Source organism: Bos javanicus, chromosome 19 (genome assembly GCF_032452875.1).
Source record: "Bos javanicus breed banteng chromosome 19, ARS-OSU_banteng_1.0, whole genome shotgun sequence".
Lineage (NCBI taxonomy): Eukaryota > Metazoa > Chordata > Mammalia > Artiodactyla > Bovidae > Bos > Bos javanicus.
Genome location: NC_083886.1, coordinates 58610969 through 58628174, shown reverse-complemented (window position 1 = coordinate 58628174; position 17206 = coordinate 58610969). Strand labels below are relative to the sequence as shown.

The 17206-nt window shown below is 60.2% G+C and overlaps 1 protein-coding gene across 1 annotated transcript; it reads left to right on the top strand.

The window, feature by feature from the left end:
* Positions 1–1186: 1186 nt before the first annotated feature.
* On the top strand, positions 1187–16999 carry LOC133232934 (kinesin-like protein KIF19). The gene is made up of 17 exons (XM_061392946.1): positions 1187–2219; positions 2869–2956; positions 3240–3376; positions 4607–4732; positions 5085–5279; positions 7008–7154; positions 8790–8912; positions 10596–10761; positions 11397–11571; positions 11681–11879; positions 12976–13246; positions 13339–13460; positions 13926–14062; positions 14306–14411; positions 14553–14640; positions 15303–16058; positions 16313–16999. Exons 1-17 carry the CDS (start codon positions 2109–2111, stop codon positions 16441–16443), a joined length of 3078 nt encoding a protein of 1025 aa, XP_061248930.1. The 5' UTR covers positions 1187–2108; the 3' UTR covers positions 16444–16999.
* Positions 17000–17206: the final 207 nt, after the last annotated feature.

The window sequence follows — 17206 nt, the reverse complement described above, 5'->3', positions numbered from 1 at the left end:
TAAGACTTGGTGCTGGGACTTCCCTGCTGGTCCAGTGGTTAAGACTCTGCATTTCCAGGGCAGGGGGCACAGGTTCAATTTCTGGTCAGGGAACTGAGCTCCTGCTTGCTTCATGGCATGCCAGAAATTTTTTAAAAATAAAGTAGATATGCAACAAGGACTTACTTCCTGATGGCTCAGTTGATAAAGAATCTGCCTGTAGTGCAGGAGACCCTGGTTCAATCTCTGGTTCACGAAGATCCCCTGGAGAAGGAAATGGCAACCCATTCCTGTATTCTTGCCTGGAGAATTCCATGGACAGAGCAGCCTGGTGGGCTCCAGTCCATGGGGTCACAAGAGTCGAACACAACTTAGCAACTAAACCACCAAGCATCAGGGATTTACTGTATACCACAGGGAACTATATTAAATATCTTATTTAAAAAAAAGAGTTCTGGTACCTCCTCTTCCAGGAAGCCCTCCTGCAGTGGAAAAGCTGGGTCGTGTGCCCCCTCTCTGCACTCTGCCTGCCTCCCAGAACCCAGCGCTTGTTACTAAAATGGTCTGTTCCCCACTGTACTCTGAATGTCAGGCAGGAAATCACATCTCTCTCTGACCCGGAGGGTATCACTTAATGCCTGGGTTACATGCAAGGTGCCCAGCAGTTGTGGTCACTCGGCCCGAACTCACTGTGCTGCCTCCGTGGCAGCCCCGAGCACCCCACCCTCACCCCAGCCCTCCGCAGCTCAGCTCCAGTTCACCTGGCCGAGGGGCACAAGGGCTCCATTGTGTGCCCGAGTGGACAGGGAAGGGGGTGATGCTCTGAAGAGTGGGGTGCGGGCAGGGGTCCAGACAGATGGAGACCCAGACGAAGCCCTCTTTTAAGAGGGGCTCGTGGCAGCCGTGCTGACAATGTCCTGATTCAGGAGGCTGGATGTCAAAGGAACCAGATGCCCACGGTGCCCATGAACTTGGCAGTGCCGAAGGTCATCTGAAGGTGATCAGTGGGGGATGGGCATCTGTGCAGGCTGCTCACCCTCCCCTGCACTGAAAGCCCCCAGAGGGTGCCCCTCGGGCCACTGGTGCTGCCGATGTGCCCAGGAGCTCTGACACCGAGGGTGAGAGCCATGCAGCTGGTCAGGTTCCCTTGCATCCCTCTTCTGGGACCCACGCCTGGGGACTTGTGGGCGGATATTTCTTCATTTGGGTCTGACACTCGATCAGGGCTCCTGCTGCTGGTATTAGGGCCCGAGCCAGGAAGTGGATCCTGGGAGAGGCTTACACGGCCCTGGGGCCGAAGCCCGGAGGAGGTGGCTGGAGACAGGTGTGCACCCCAGATACACTGCAGGCCCCAGTGCCCTGCACGCAACTCGCTGTGGCCACCCAGGCTTTAGCAGTCTGTGAGGGGGGCCGGGGCAGTGGCCTCCTCGTTTCCCTGCACAGAGCCCCAGCCCAGCCTGTCTGGGGCGTCCCCTCTCGTGACTCTGGAATCCCACCTGACTGACTAAGACCTCTGCGTGAGGGTCCCGGGCTCGGGCCTCCTGGGAAGCTGTCTTACCTCTTCCTTCTTCCCTCCACTGCAGGTCTCAGAGGAGGGCCCTGCTGGGACCTGGGGGAAGGGGCGGGGTGTCTCAGGCCGGTTTAGATGCCGTGAGCACCAGCGTGTACCTGCTGGGAGGAGCCTGGTGGGAGCCCCAAAGCTGCGGTCCTCCCAGCACCGGGGGCTCCTGAATCCTGGTGCTGGATGGGGGTGCACCCAGAGGGACCCCTATACATCTCCTGAGTCCACGGTACTGGACCGGGCTCCCAAATCAGCCTCCTCTGTCTGCCCCCCAGGGGCCAGCCTCAGTCCTTGTCTCCTCTCAAGCTCTCTTTGGGCCGTCACTGGCCCTGACTCCCCTGCTGACCCCGGAAGGGAGCTCTGAGACCTTGGGGTGGTCCCAGGGCAGCCCGTCCGCTCAGTGTCTTGTCCTATGTTGGGACTTGGTTGACCTTGACCCTGGCGCTCCCAGACACCATCCCTCTCTCATCCGGCCCCTCCCACTCCTTAAGGTCAGTGGTCAGTGTGGACATTGGGGTGGGCCTGGGGCTCCTGGGTGACTGCTCGCCTCCCCTTGGGACCTTTGCAGATGGTGGTTCTTATGGACCCAATGGAGGATCCCGATGACATCCTACGGGCGCACCGCTCCCGGGAGAAGTCCTACCTGTTCGACGTGGCCTTTGACTTCACTGCCACCCAGGTGAGGGGGCGCCTGGGCCTGGGGACACACGGGATCCCCTCTCTGCCCTCTGACTGACTTGAGAGGGAGCCCTTAGGGGACCCTGGCACCGAGCCCCAGGAGACCCTCCATCACTCACTCTCTCCCTGCCGCATCCCCACATACACACGCATGTGTGAGCCTGCATGGCGCATACAGAGCCGTCTGCGTGGACACACCACGGTCAGCACACAGATGCCACCCTCCACAGGGACCCACACAGCACTCCCCACAGGTGGCCCCTAGGGGAGCTGCAGGAAGGTGCTTGAAGCCCATCTGGTGCTGGGAGGGGCGCCTCAGGGAAGCTGACACCCTCCCAGGGACCCCCATCTCACCCATCCGTGGATGCTCCAAGGAGCAGGTGTGAGGCGTCCTCTGGGCTGGGGGCTGGGAGCCAGCTGTTGGTGGGGAGGGTCTCAGGTGTCCTGAGCACTCTTGCAGGCTGGCATTCCCTGCCCCCCCGACCCATGGGGGGAAAGCAGAGACAGCCATCCCCCTTCCCACACCCACATCTCAGGGCCCGAGGGCTCCAAGGATGAAACTGCCTCTTGGGCATCAGGGTGAGCCCGCGGGCCCGTGTGCTCTGCCCTGGCTGTGCCCAGGGCCCTGATGGATCTCCTCTTTCCTACAGGAGATGGTGTATCAGGCCACCACCAAGAGCCTCATCGAAGGCGTCATCTCAGGCTACAATGCCACTGTCTTTGCCTATGGCCCCACAGGTGAGGGCGAGTGCCCCCAAGAATCAAGCTCCTCACCCTCTACCTCAGAGCTTGTCTGGCCCAGGCCGCAGCAGGAATCAAGGACGTGGCCGATTGAAACTGCCCTCTCCCAGAGCCCTTTAGACCCAGAGCCCCACCCCCAGCCAAGGATGCCATCTTCTCCCCCTACCCCACCTCCCGGCCACCTGGGAGGCTCCAGCCTTGAGGACACCCCCAGGTTTGCCAGGGGCCCCCGTGCTCCCAGTCTCCATCCTGCTCACCCACCCAGCCTGCTCTGCCCCAGGCTGCGGGAAAACCTACACCATGCTGGGCACAGACCACGAGCCCGGCATCTACATTCGGACCCTCAACGACCTCTTCCGTGCCATCGAGGAGACCAGCGATGACATGGAATACGAGGTGTCCATCTCCTACCTGGAGGTGAGCCCTCGGCCCACCCCGTCCTGTGGGCTTGGGCCAGGAGGTCCACAGGCCCGGGCTGGTTTACCTCCCAGGGGTCAGGTCAGGGGGCAGTTTCCTGGGGGCGCTCGTCACGGCTGCTCTCACACGTGCGTGTGGTCGGCCTGACTTTATAAAAACTCAGAGAGGTTAGGCAACTAGATAGCCACAGTTCCGCGGTCACACAGTAAGTGGGGGAACAGGAATTCAGACTCAGGACCCTGCGGCTTTAGAGCCGGGCCCTGCCCACTTGGCTACTCCAAAGCTACCTGGTCACTGCACACAGACCTCAGCCAGCCTCCCAGAGGCCATCCTCTGGACCCACTCCTCCACTTCCCTGGTGGCTCAGATGGTAAAGAATCTGCCTGCAATGCAGGAGACCCAGGCTTGGGAAGATCCCCTGGAGAAGGAAATGGCAACCCACTCCATTCTTGTCTGGAGAATCCCATGGACAGAGGAGCCTGGTGGGCTACAGTGCATGGGGTCTCAGAGAGTCGGACACGACTGAGCCAACCCTGTTTGCTTTGCCAGGCTGCCTGTAGGCACTCTGTATATGTAGGTACAGGTGAGAATGTTACATACACAGACAGGCTTAGACCTGCCAGCCTTCTCCACCTTGACATAGCCCCCGATGCCCGCCTGTGGGAGCGCTATCACTAGGCAATAGCAGATCAGTGTGGGTGGGGGCCCACAGAGGCCAGAAGCGGCGGGAGAGCCACTGGGCTAGGCTCCATCTGGCTCCTGGCCTCCCTGGCTCCCTCTGGAAGCTGATAATCTCCTGGGTGACAGCTCAGGAGGGGCAGCGAGGCATTGCTGCCAGCACCTGCTCCAGCCAGCATCGTGTTGACTTAGACAGCAAAATGCACTTCGATGGCCGTGGCTAGGGAGGCTGGGTGAAGGTACCATAAGGGTTGCCTAGCAACCACCAGGGCTTGGCCATGGGTTAGGTCCTATCCTCTGCCTGGTGCCCGGCCGGCCTGCTACCTTCTGTACCGTTGGCTCTGGCAGCCCAGGATTTCCCCCTGGATGCTGAAGCCCCCTTATGCCCACCCCATAGGAAGGAAGGAAGGGGTCCATCTCCTTAACCCAGGGTTTCCCTGAGAGGAGCCTGGAGCTCTCGGGAGGGATGGAGAGCCCGGCTGTTGCCTGAGCCTCCTGCTCTTGGTCTCCCGTTAACGTCTGTCCCCTGCCCCTCCCAACCGGTCCCATCAGATCTACAATGAGATGATCCGGGACCTGCTGAACCCTTCCCTGGGGTACCTGGAGCTGAGGGAAGACTCCAAGGGAGTGATCCAGGTGGCTGGAATCACTGAGGTCTCCACCATCAATGCCAAAGAGGCGAGTCTTGTGCAGCCAGTCGGGTAGTGGAGGACACTAATCTCTGTGTGTGGGGGTATGACCAGAGGCGGCAGGGCTCTGCAACCAGGGAGCCACTGCAGTTCAGGTGGCTGGAGCTGGGGCAGACACAGAGGACCCTGGATGACACGCCCCCGGCCACGCCGACCCTGGGGACCGGCCAGGCACCCAGCCTCCCAGTTGACAGACAGGCCCTGAACACTCGGCCCCCACAGCACACGGGCAGCTGACCCAGCCCTGCCTTGGGCCCCTTCCCAACCTCACAGAGGCAGGACTGGGGAGCATCCCCACGGGCCCCCAGGAGTGGCCTCCCTGCTCTGCCCTGCCCACCCAGATCATGCAGCTGCTGATGAGGGGGAACCGGCAGAGGACCCAGGAGCCCACGGCCGCCAACCAGACGTCCTCGCGCTCCCACGCCGTGCTCCAGGTGGCCGTGCGCCAGCGCAGCCGGGTCAGGGACGTCCTGCAGGAGGTGCGGCAGGGCCGACTCTTCATGATCGACCTGGCTGGCTCTGAGCGGGCCTCCCAGGTGAGGCCGGCTCCCCCGGGGCTGGGGGCAGAGCTTGGGGGTGCGGGGCAGGCAGGCTGGCCCACCCGGCTCCCCAAGGGGTGGAGTGGGGACTGTCTCAGGGAGGGCGGGAGTGGGGGGTGCTCCAGAGGGGCGGGCACTGAGGGATGTCACAGAGGACAGAAAGGGTTGGCTGGGTTAGGGTACCCCAGGGAGATCCACCCCCCGGCCAAGGGGCTGTTTTGTGGGAAGGGGCCTGGGAGTGTGAGGGTCTCTCCAGGGAAGGAAACAGTGTGTGTCCCAGAGGACCTGGGGAAACAGCCAGGAGAATGAACGGGCCCGGTGAGGAGCTGGCGCCCCGGGGAGACGATGTCCCCTGAGGGAGGGGACCCTGCCCACCACATCAGGGAGAAAAAGAGCCTGCCACCCACTTGTCAGTGTTCGTCCCTCCCCATCGCCGTTTGCCCAGCCCTGCCACCCTGGCCCCCTCTTGTGGGCAAATTCAGAAGTTTCGTGGTCGCCTGAATCCATGGGCATCTCACCATTAGCACTGAGGCAAACGCAAGCACCAGGGAGAAGCAACAAGGGTTTCATGTTGGAACACGTGGGGTTGGTTTCAACAGGGTGGAGTGGGAGAAACACATTTTCTTTCCATAAAGGCCTGAGGGCTTCCTGGAGGAAGGGGGCGGGGAGCAGCTAGTGGGGAGAGGGTGTGCCCTGCAGCCACCCGATCCCAGCTTCACCAGGCTGGGCAGAGATGTCTCCCAAGGGTGGCAGAGCCTCCTGGGACTTGGTCCTGTCCTGCTCTTACATCCATTCACGCACAAATTCATGCATTTCCTAATGCACAGGTTTCCTTTTTTTAAAAATATTTACTTATTATTTATTTATGTATCGGCTGCTTCGGGTCTTAGTTATGGCACATGGAATCTTTAGTTGCAGCATTCAAACTCTTAGCTGTGGATGTGGGACCTAGTTCCCTAACCAGGGATCGAACGCAGCCCCCCTGCATTGGGAGCATGGAGTCTTAGACCCTGGAACCCCAGGGGGTTCCTCACACACCTTATACACATATACACGCTGTCACATGTACACATGCAACTCACACACGCTCACACACCCTTCCCCACGTACACGCAAACTTCCATCCTTCCCCTCTGGAGCCTCGCTCTCTCTCTAGAGCCGGGAGCCCACGGCCGTGCGGGCTCCCAGCTGAGCTGCCTGGGAAGTCGCGACCTCCCGCCATCTCGCCCTCGGCGCTGCCCTTAACTGTGCCAGAGGGTCAGTCCCCAGGCAGACGAAGAGCCAGGCTCTCAGCCCTCCGTGGGAGCGTCCTGTCCCCTGCTCTTGTCCAGCTTGCGTGCTCAGTTGCTTCGGTCGTGTCCAACTCTGTGACCCCATGGAGTGCAGCCCGCCAGGCTCCTCTGTCCATGAGATTTTCCAGGCAAGAGTATTGGAGTGGGTTGCCACGCCCTCCTCCAGAGAATCTCCTAGACCCAGGGATCGAACCAGCGTTTCCTGTGTCTCCTGCATTGCCAGGCAGGTTCTTTACCACTAGCACCCGCCTAGGAAGCCCCACTCTTGTCCAGAGACCTTCTTGTTCTCTGACCTTCTGGAATGCCCTCCCTGGGCAGAGGGCAGACCAGGTCCTCAGCGTCTCTTCCTTGCAGAGCCCTGGGGGGTGGGGAGAGGGTTTACAACCCAGGATGGCCTGGGGTGGGGAGTCATACCTGCTGCTCGCCCCCCCAGACACAGAACCGTGGGCAGCGCATGAAAGAGGGGGCCCACATCAACCGCTCGCTGCTGGCCCTGGGCAACTGCATCAATGCGCTCAGCGACAAGGGCACCAACAAGTACGTCAACTATCGCGACAGCAAGCTCACCCGCCTCCTGAAGGTACCAGCTGCCACCGGGCCTGGGCCCTGGGCACCCGGGGTGGGGCTGCCAGCTGCACAGAGAGAAATACAGGATGTCCAGCTGCATGTGAATAAATAACGGATAAATAACGAAATCTGGTTTGGGTATCAGTATGTATGTCCCATGCCATCTTTGAGACATACTTATACTTTAAAAAAAGCTCACTCATCCAAATTTCAGATCTAAACTGGGTGTCCTGTGTGTTAGGGGTTTCCGGGTGGCTGAGGGGGTAAAAAAAAATCTGCCTGCAATGCAGGAGATGGGGGTTTGATTCCTGGGTCAGGAAGATCCCCTGGAGGAGGGCATGGCAACCCACGCCAGTACTCTTGCCTGGAGAATCCCATGGACAAAGGAGCCAGTCCACGGGGTCTAGAAGAGTCGGACATGGCTGAAGCGACTGAGCACGCGCTCGCCGGCCCCTGTTTGCGAACAGCGGGGAGGAAAAGAGGTTGCATCTGAGCATCTGACCGCCCCCTCCCACCCAGGGCTATGGATTTGAGGGAACTGGGAGTCATCTGGATTTGGGGGTTCAGGTGGACAGTCAGTCTCGTGGCTCCCAGAGGCTGCTGTTGTGGGGTGGGGGGCACACTCCTGGCTGGGGTCTGAATGCACTGCTTCACCCCGCCACACCCAGTTCCTTTTTGGAGAGGAGGGAGCCATTCTGCATGATTTGTGGGATCTTAATTTCCCGACCAGGGATTGAACCCTGGGCCCTCAGTAGTGAAAGCATGGAGTTCTAACCACCAGATGGCCAGGGAATTCTCCTCAGTTCCTTTTATCGGGTCAGCGTATCTGAGTTAGGGGGTCGTTAATCCCATTTGCAGACGAGGACACCGAGGCACCAAAAGGCTAAGTAACCTCCCCAAGGGCTCCCGCCAGTAAGTGCTGGATGGAGGGCCCCAGCAGAGGTCTGGCTAGGCTGATGGCAGAGCTGCAGGTGACCTAACGCCGGGCATCAGCCCGCCAGCATCACTGCACCTGCAGGCTGGGGGTGCGAGAGCTGGCTCCTGCCACCTAGAAACCGGAGGGAGCTGAGGGTTAGGGAGGTGAAGGAGCTTGCTTGAAGTCGCTCAGCTGGTCACTGCCACGCCCAAGGGCTTTGCCCCCAGGCCCCTGTAGCCCCGCACACTCTCTCCGTTGAAGAGGGCAGGGCTAAGCCCGGGACAAGGGAGGTAGTGGCCACAGGCCCAGTTCACTCCATCACCAGCCTCGCTCCAGCCAAGACAATGGCACCTTCCGCCGTCAGCAAACGGGGTGACCTGGATGGCCCGAGGAGATGGCGGAGAAGCCCAGGACCCCTCAGAGCTCTTCCCGCTCTGGTTCCAGCCAACCTTTCCTCGTCCTCATGTATATGAGCGGGGGAGGAGGAGAGCTGGGAGGCCCTGACTCAGATGCTGGAAATTTTCTAACATGAGCTTTGGAGAAGAAACGGAGAGGGAAGAAGCGGGGAGGCGGCAGAGGGGGCGGGAGGGTCCACGGGGTGCTCGGCACCAGCACCTGTGAGTGTGTGAGAGAGAGAGAGATGCACACACACGCCACGAGGGCGTCACGAGCGGGAGCAGGGTCCAGGGAGGCAGCCCCCTGCTGACCGCCGCCCGCCCCCGGCCCGTCCAGGACTCCCTGGGGGGAAACAGCCGCACCGTGATGATCGCCCACATCAGCCCAGCGAGCAGCGCCTTCGAGGAGTCCCGGAACACCCTGACCTACGCCAGCAGGGCCAAGAGCATCAAGACCCGGGTGAGGGGCCCCTGCTCTGTGCCCCCAGGATCTGCCCTTCTGGGCCAAGATTCAAGCCCCCTGACTGACTCCAAGGCCTGCCACCCCCAGCCCCCCGAACACACACACTGGACCAAGCCGCCACTGATCTGGCCCCCTGTGACTTGCCAGGAAGCCCACAGCTTCTGAGGGGCTCCTTCTCTTTTCAAACTTTATTTGGCCACGGTCAGTCTTTGTTGCTACGTGTGGGGTTTCTCTGGTTGCGGCGAACTGGGGGCTCCTCTCTAGTTGTGGCGACTGTGGTGGGTTCTCTTGTGCGACGTGGGCTCTGGGGCATGTGGGCTCAGTAAGGGTGGCTTACGGGCTTAGCTGCCCCGTGGCGTGTGAGATCTTCCCAGACCAGACACCAAACCCATGTCCCCTGCATCGGCAGGCAGACTCTTAACCATCGGACCTCCAGGGAAGTCCCGGTCCTCCTCTTGCTCAAAGTCTGTGCTCATCCCCAAGGTCTGTGCCCCGAGCCCCACCATCCCCTTCCATCTTCTGTTTTCATCTTAAAAGATGCTCATTCAGAACTTTACTCCTCCGAAGGCCCTAACCCCGACAGTTCCAATAGTGACTGTTACTGAGCACTTATACTGTGGGCCCTTTATCAGTTCAGGCAGGCGTTATTTCTGTCCTCATCTTACAGCCGAGGACAGTGAGGCTGAAGGGAGCTAAGCGGCTTCCCGGCTGGGGAGGAAGGGCACTGAGCTCTGCCCAGTTTTCAAGGTTTCCCTACATTTTCTGATCAGTGTGTTAGAATCCTGGCTATCTATGAGGTCATCTGGGCCCACCCATGTGAAGAGTCTAAGAACCTAACCAACATTCTCCTAACACAGCAGTTTTCCAGCTACTGTGTCAGGAGCTGGAAGCTTTATCTCTACTCTCTCCATTAAGTAACTTAATGGTGGGAAGAGACCCTTAAAAGAGCGAATTGATAGTTCAGAATATTATTAATAGCAGTCACGCCAACAGCAGGGAGGCCAGTGGGATCCCACGGACCTCTTTAGAGACCGTGAGTGGGAATCTGAAGGGTGAAGAGGAGACTCCAGAAGGGAGGGAGCAGTAAAGACAGAGGCTCCTAAGGCAGGGAGGAGGTGGTGTTGGCGGCAGAGGTGGGGTGAGGAGAATGCTTCCTCCACTGGAGCAGTGAGCCAGATGAAACTAGAGAGAGCAGTGTGCCTTCAACACCAAATGAAGGAATCAGGACATTCTCCCAGCAGTAGGGAGCCAATGAAGGTTGAGTGGCACAGAGAGCCGGGGCTTGGGGGGAGGGGGTGGCACATAATTTTAGGAGTATGCCTCTGGTGGGGGCATGTAGTTTGATAGGTTGTAGGGTCGGAGGCAGGGCTTCCCTGGTAGCTCAGGTGGTAAAGAATCCGCCTGCAATGCAGGAGACCTGGGTTCAATCCCTGGGTTGAAGATCCCCTGGAGGAGGGCATGGCACCCACTCCAGTATTCTTGCCTGGAGAATCCCATGGACAGAGGAGCCCGGCAGGCTACAGTCCATGGGGTCGCAGAGAGTCAGGCACAGCTGAGTGACTAAGCAGAGCATAGAGCAGGGTTGGAGGCGAGGAGGTCATTACTGTCAACCAGCAGAAAAAGAGGGTCCCCACTGGCAGGCCCTGGCCCCCAGGTGACTGTACCCCGCCCCCTCCCCAGGTGAAGCGGAACCTGCTAAGCGTCTCCTACCACATCGCCCAGTACACGAACATCATTGCTGACCTGCGGGGCGAGATCCAGAGGCTCAAGCGCAAGATCGAGGAGCGGGGTGGGCGGAGCCCGGACCGAGCCCAGCTGGGGCGGGGCGACATCCGCCACATCCAGGGTGTGTGCCTGGGTCTCCGTGAGCCAGAACCCGTCTCCCAATGCCCCTCAGGGTGCTCTGCGGTCAGACAGTGCTGGCTTCAAAGCCGGACTCGGGCTCTTTCTGGCTGAGTAGCCTTTAAGCCACCCGTCCTTCAGCTGTCAAACAGAATCGTGATCTCTGCCTCAGAGACCTCACCCGAGGATTCGGTGGTATCAGAGTGAGAGTCACCTGGGCATTTAGCTGTGTGGGGGCTTCACTCTGGGGACTGCAGTGAGGGCTGTCAGACTGGGCCTGGCATCGCCAGGAGGGATACGGTTCCCTAACAGATTTTCTGTACTTGCTTTGATGATCTTGCAGCACATGGCAGTAAAGTGTCTAAGGGGTGCCTTTTACTAGGTGACAGAAAGGCACTCTAAAGGCTGGTGGAAGCCCAGTTCATACAGGGAGCTGGGAGTCACCTTTGGGTCACTGCCTGAAGACAATGTGGAAGGTGGAATGTGGGAGGGGGTAATCTAGGAGGTCTTCCTGGAGGAGGTGGTTGCACAGAAGTCTTTTGGGGAGAAAGAGGGGGGGAGGGCCCAGGCAGACCCAGACTTTCCTGGGCTGACCTTTCCTCCTCCACTGACCTCTCCCACCTCCCATTCAACGGGCAGCCGAGGTCCAGCTGCACAGCGGGCAGGGCGAACAGGCTGCAATGGAACACCTTCGTGAGCAGCTGATCAGCACCTTCCAGGAGCAAATGGACACACGGAGACGCCTGCTGGAGCTGGAAAACCACGGCATGGAGCTGGAGATGGACACCTCCCACCACCTGCTCACCATTGCCAGGTAAGCACAGCTGGCCTGGGATGGGAGCCGGAGCTGGAGCCGCACCTTATGCCCCCCAACCCTCCATGGCCTGAATCCCCCGTCTCCTTTGGGGTTGGGGCTGTGGCAGCTGGAAGCATGAGAAGTCACGCCGGGCACTCAAGTGGCGGGAGGAGCGTCGGAAGGAGTCCTTCACTAAGGATGACACCAGGAAGGACTCGGACACCGGTGACAACCAGCCAGACATCGAGGAGCCCGCCGAGGTGGTGTCTGCCCGCGAAAGCATCGCTACCTTGATGACTGAGCAGAAGAAGCTGCGAAAGCAGAAGGTGCCTGGGGCTCTGGGTCTGGGAAAGGGGGTTGAGAGACTCAGCAGGAAGGGGCTGGGGGAAGCTTGTGGGAGGAGTGAAACCTGGGCTCTCAGGCCACAAATCCCCTGTGACTTTGAGTCTCTCTTTCTCATCTGAGAACTTCGCTGGTGGCTCAGATGGTAAAGAATCCACCTGCAATGCAGGAGATGCCACTTCGATGCCTGGGTCGGGAAGATCCCCTGGAGTAGGAAATGGCTACCCACTCCAGTATTCTTTCCTGGAGAACCCCATGGACAGAGGAGCCTGGCGGGTCACAGAGTCAGACACCAGTGAGGGACTAACGCTTTGTGTGTGTGGACTCAGTCGCTCAGTTGGGTCCGACTCTTTGTTACCCCCTGGACTATAGCCCACCAGCCTCCTCTGTCCATGGGATTCTCCAGGCAAGAACTCATCTTTAAAATGGGAATGGTCAACCCTAGTGGGGTTGATGAAAAGAGTAAATAAATCCTTTCACACATTAAAGACTCAGAAAACTGTTAGCCAACATTTTAATGAGGATTTTCCAGATCTCCCTTCTCTGTTCTGGAGCATAGCCATACCAGGGGGCTTCAGGGTCCACCAGTCCAGAGGGCATGAGATGGGCTGCGGTTGAGCTGGTCCACGGAGCTCATTTTCCTGGATTCCCTGGTGGCTCAGATGGTAAAGAGTCTGGCCACCAATGCGGGAGACTGAGGTTCGATCCCTGGGTCGGGAAGATCCCTTGGAGAAGGAAATGGCAGCCCACTCCAATATCCTCGCCTGGAGAATCCCATGGAAGAAGGAGCCTGGCGGGCTGCGGTCCATGGGGTCGCAAAGAGTTGAACAGAACTGAGCGACTTTACTGCACCCAGCCTGTTTCAGGGATGGGTTGCAAGAAGGTGGGCACAGAGGGGTCACTCAGGAGCAGTCCCCGGGTGCAGAGTACAAGACACAGCTTCGAAAAGCAGGCCACGGAGTGGGGCTTCAGCCGGCCGCACAGCATCCGGGGGCTTGGAAGGGCGAGGACCCGCTCAGCGGCGGGCGCGGGCGGCCCCTCATCAGCCACCTGGTGCTGACGGCCCGCTCGGCTCCCCAGCTGGCGCTGGAGCAGCGGTGCCGAGAGCTGCGCGCGCGGGGCCGCCGCCTGGAGGAGACGCTGCCGAGGCGCGTCAGCTCGGAGCAGCAGCGCGAGGCGCTCGGCCTGCTCTGCCGCGTGCACGAGCTGGAGCTGGAGAAGGCCGAGATGCAGTCGCAAGCCCTGCTCCGCGACGGCGCGCTCCGCCACCGCCGCGAGGCCCTGCGCCGCCTGGAGCAGCGCCTCAGCCTCTGCGAGGAGATCATCCGCGCCCAGCGGCAGCTCATCCAGGGTAGGGTCCCCGCGCTACCTACCCCGCGAGTCCGACCCGCTAAGGGCCCGAGAGCGCGCACTGAGCCCTGCCTCTCCGCTCCCCCACCCTAGACGGCAACCTGGCCGTGCCGCAGCATCTGCAGGAGCTGTACGACGTGTACCTGCGGGAGCATGAGGAGGGCAACCTGGAGCGTGCCACCATGATGGACCGCCTGGCCTCTCGGGCCCTGCAGGTGGGCGCCCGGGCCGCACCATGCGCCCCTGTGCTAGGGGCAGGGCTGATGCCCAAGGCGGCGCCTTCCAGCAAGTAGGCTGGCCTCGGGACCGGGCTGGCTGGTCCCCAGAAAGCTGACACCTCCTCCTTCTCCGACACAGAGCCTCGCCAAGCTCCCCTCCCGTGGTGTTCTTCTCCCGCACGTGTCCCCATCCAGGGTCTGAGGGTCAGGGTTGGCCATCTGAGATATCACTAAGGGCCCCAGATGCCCTCCCAGGAGCCCAGGCCACCAGGCGGTGCCACTGGGGATGCCTAGCAGACCACGGCTGGCCCCTGGGGACTCAGAACACAAGCCCCCCTGTCTTCTGGGGCTCCCAGCCCAGATTACAGCCCCAGACACTCTGTGTGCCTGTGTCACCCAGGCTGTTTACTCAGTCCGAGACCAAGTCTTCCGACTCCCCTCTCCCTCCTTTCCTCTCCCCAGGACAGCGCCTTGCCCAAGATTAGCCCCCCAGGAACTGTGCCGACCCCGGGGGAGTCTGACCTAGAGAGCGTCAAGATGCCGAACTCCGAGTCCCCGCACCAGCACGGAAGCTTCCTCCCTCTGCTCGGCACTGAGAGGTGAGCTGAGGACCACTTCCAGCCATCCAGCCCGCCTGAGCCACCAGGCCGTGTCTCAGAGATGCCAGCCCAGACCTGGCTTCAGGGAGGATGGAGCAGGAAAGAGGGGAGGGGGCACAGGTCTGGAGCCAGGACTTTGGGGTCCTCGTTCCCACAATGCAACAGTTCTCAGGAGGGGTGGCAGTGGGACCCCCGTGGTACCAGCCTGGGCAACAGCTGCCCATCCTCCTCTGCCCACCTCAGTGAAGCCAACCACCCGTTCAAGACCAGCTCCCGGGCCTGGCAAGCGAAGGGCTTCTGTCTGCCCACCCCACCCCCAATCCGGGGGGGCAACCTGGTGACACAGGAGGTGAGCAGTGGGCCCCACGGGTGGGAGTACCCAGAAGAGACATCCAGTGGTTGGGATGGAACTTTTCCAAAACAGCCCTCTGAGGACATAGGGTTCCTGCTGGGTCCAATGGCTTCTTTTCCCAACCCATTCATCTCACAGGCCACCACTCAGGTCGGACTGAACGGCCAGATCAACTCCTCCCCTGAAAGCATCGAGAATCTGTCGGAGATCCCCTTGTCCCACAAAGGTGTGTCCCCTGCCTCCCCCGACACCCCATCAGCCTGAGCCTGGCATGATCTCAATAGCTCAGTGCACCCAGCCGAAGCCCCTTCCTTCCCTCTCCTCTGCTGAACACACCCAGGCATCGTTCTAGAAAGAGAGGCACTAGTACCCAGAGAAGAGTAACCACCTGCTCTGTCCACACAGAGCAGGGGACACAATTGGAAACCAGAATGGGGAACACATGGTACTTGGGGTCACGCCCCCTCCACTTCCCACTCGGAAATAATTGTAATAGCAAATAGAGTCCGAATCCTCCCTACCCTGTGGCCACAGGTGACCCTCATATCTCAGCAATCCATCCTCAGAACCTGGGACTTCCCTGGCAGTCCAGTGGTTAAGACTCAGCACTTCCACTGCAGCGGGTGAAGGTTCGATCCCCAGTCAGGGAACTAAGATCCCGTATGCCGTGTGTCATGGTAAAAAAAAAAAAAAAATCTTCCCAACCCACTGAGGCTAGTTTTACCATCATCAGTTTACAGATGAAAAGAAGGCTCAGAAACTTGCCCAAAGTTGCTCAAACTGCAAGTTGGGGTGAGCTGCAGCAGAGAAAGGGGTGTTGGAGGTGCAGGAGCGGGGGGGGAAACGTGGCATTGATCCCGGGGTGGGTGCCCCTCTGTCCCGCCGCAGGGAGGAAGGAGACCACGGCCAACACCAAGAGCATCGCCGGGAAGGCTGCCCGGCACCACTCCCAGGCCCTGGGGGCCGAGGGGCGCCAACTGCTGGCACCCACCATAAAGCAGAGCAGCCTGTCCCTGCACTTGAAGGGCCAGACTGATGACGTGCGGCCGCCCGGACCGCTGGCCTGCAAGCGGCCGCCCAGCCCCACCCTCCAGCACACCGCCAGCGAGGACAGCCTATCCAGCAGCACAGGCGAGGCGCCATCCCGGGCAGTCGAGCGTCATGGCGATGGCCCTTGTCCCCCGCTGCAAGGCCAGAAGAAAAGCCCAAGAAACAAACGAGAGGAGTCCCTGGAGGCAAAGAGGAAGCGGAGGTCCCAGGCCTTTGAAGTCACCAGACAAGGGGTGAGCCTAGAGGGACAGGAGCTGGGGGTGTCTGGGCCCCTTCCTTGCCGGGTTCTGAAGGCTGGACTCCTCCAGAGGCCCCAGGGTACCACTAGCTGTGCACCACTCTCCATGGAGTTTCCCCCAACTGAACCCAACATCTCCTTGTATCAGATCCCCACGCAGCTCCCAGCTCATCTGGCTCTCCAGCCAACACAGCTGTCCCGCCCCAAGATGCACGTTGCTGGACCCCGGCCTGGGGAGAAACACACCGAAGAACAGAGGATGCCAGTGGTTGGACACCTGACCCCTACCATCAGACCCCTGGGAAAGGCCACGCTGCCTATGGCCAAGGTCAAACTCCCTCCGTGCCAGAGCTTGGGTGAGTCCCAGCAAGTGTCGGGGGGCGGGGATAGCAATGGGGAGAGGGGAGCCCTTGGCCAGGCCAGGGAGGAGACTGGTTGAACTCCCTGCCCCTATGGCTGCCCCTTGCTGGAAACTGGGTTCCTGAAGACTATTAGTGGGACTGGCCTCTGAGGGGGAGGTGCCCCTAGGGAGTTCAGAGCCACTGTGGGTGACGAGAGGGGCATGGAGAGGCATGCCTTAAAGCAGAGCTCCTGGCCCTTCCCGTTGCAGGCCCCGAGGACACCTCCCCTGTCGCTGCCCCCTCCAACCCAGGGGATGTTTCCGAACGGGTTGCTCGGATGCCCCGCCTGCCCTATGGCACAAGCACCCAAAGCAAAAATGGGCACTTTGGGCACAACTGAGGGGCCCTGCCCGGAACCGGCCCTCCTGCCCGCCAAGGCTTGATGGGGTGTGGCAGTAATGGGAGACGGAGGCTGGGCAGATGGGGATGACCTGGCATCAGGAGCTCGGGATCTCAGAAGGCTGGGGCCCCTGGGACCCAGGAACCATGGGGGTGCCTGCCCCCACACTTCCGTGCCTTCAGTGCCAACGGGAAGGGGAACTGAGCCCAGGAGGCATGGCCTGGATGGCAGGGCTCCCTGGCTTCCCAGCCCTGGATCCCAGGGCTCCCTGGGCACAGACTCCTGTTGCCGAAACTCTTCTCTAAGATCTGCAACCAGATTGGCCTGAGGAATGTGGGGCGGGGGTGGAGCAAGGAGGGACTGTTCATGGGATTAGGGCTCCTGGGCCCACATCTGGGACAAGGGCATGCTGGATGGCTGGGGAAGGGCCTGCCGGGCATTTCCCTTACTGTGGCTGGGGGCTGGAAAGGAATCTAGCTTTGTTACTCAGCAGTCGTTTCCACCTTCCCCCTGCCCCAGAACTGCTTGTTAACAATAAAAATCCCATTTGAGTTTTGTTGGTTGTTCCGGAAACTAGACCTTGTCTGAAAGGTGGGGTGGTCCTGACAGACTGGGCTTCCGTTCCCCGGGTCGTGCTAATGGTAAAGAACCTGCCTGCAATGCAGGAGATGCAAGAGATGTGGGTTCAATCCCTGGGTCAGGAAGATCCCCTGGAGGAAGAAATGGCAACCCACTCCAGATTCTTGCCTGAGGAATCCCATGG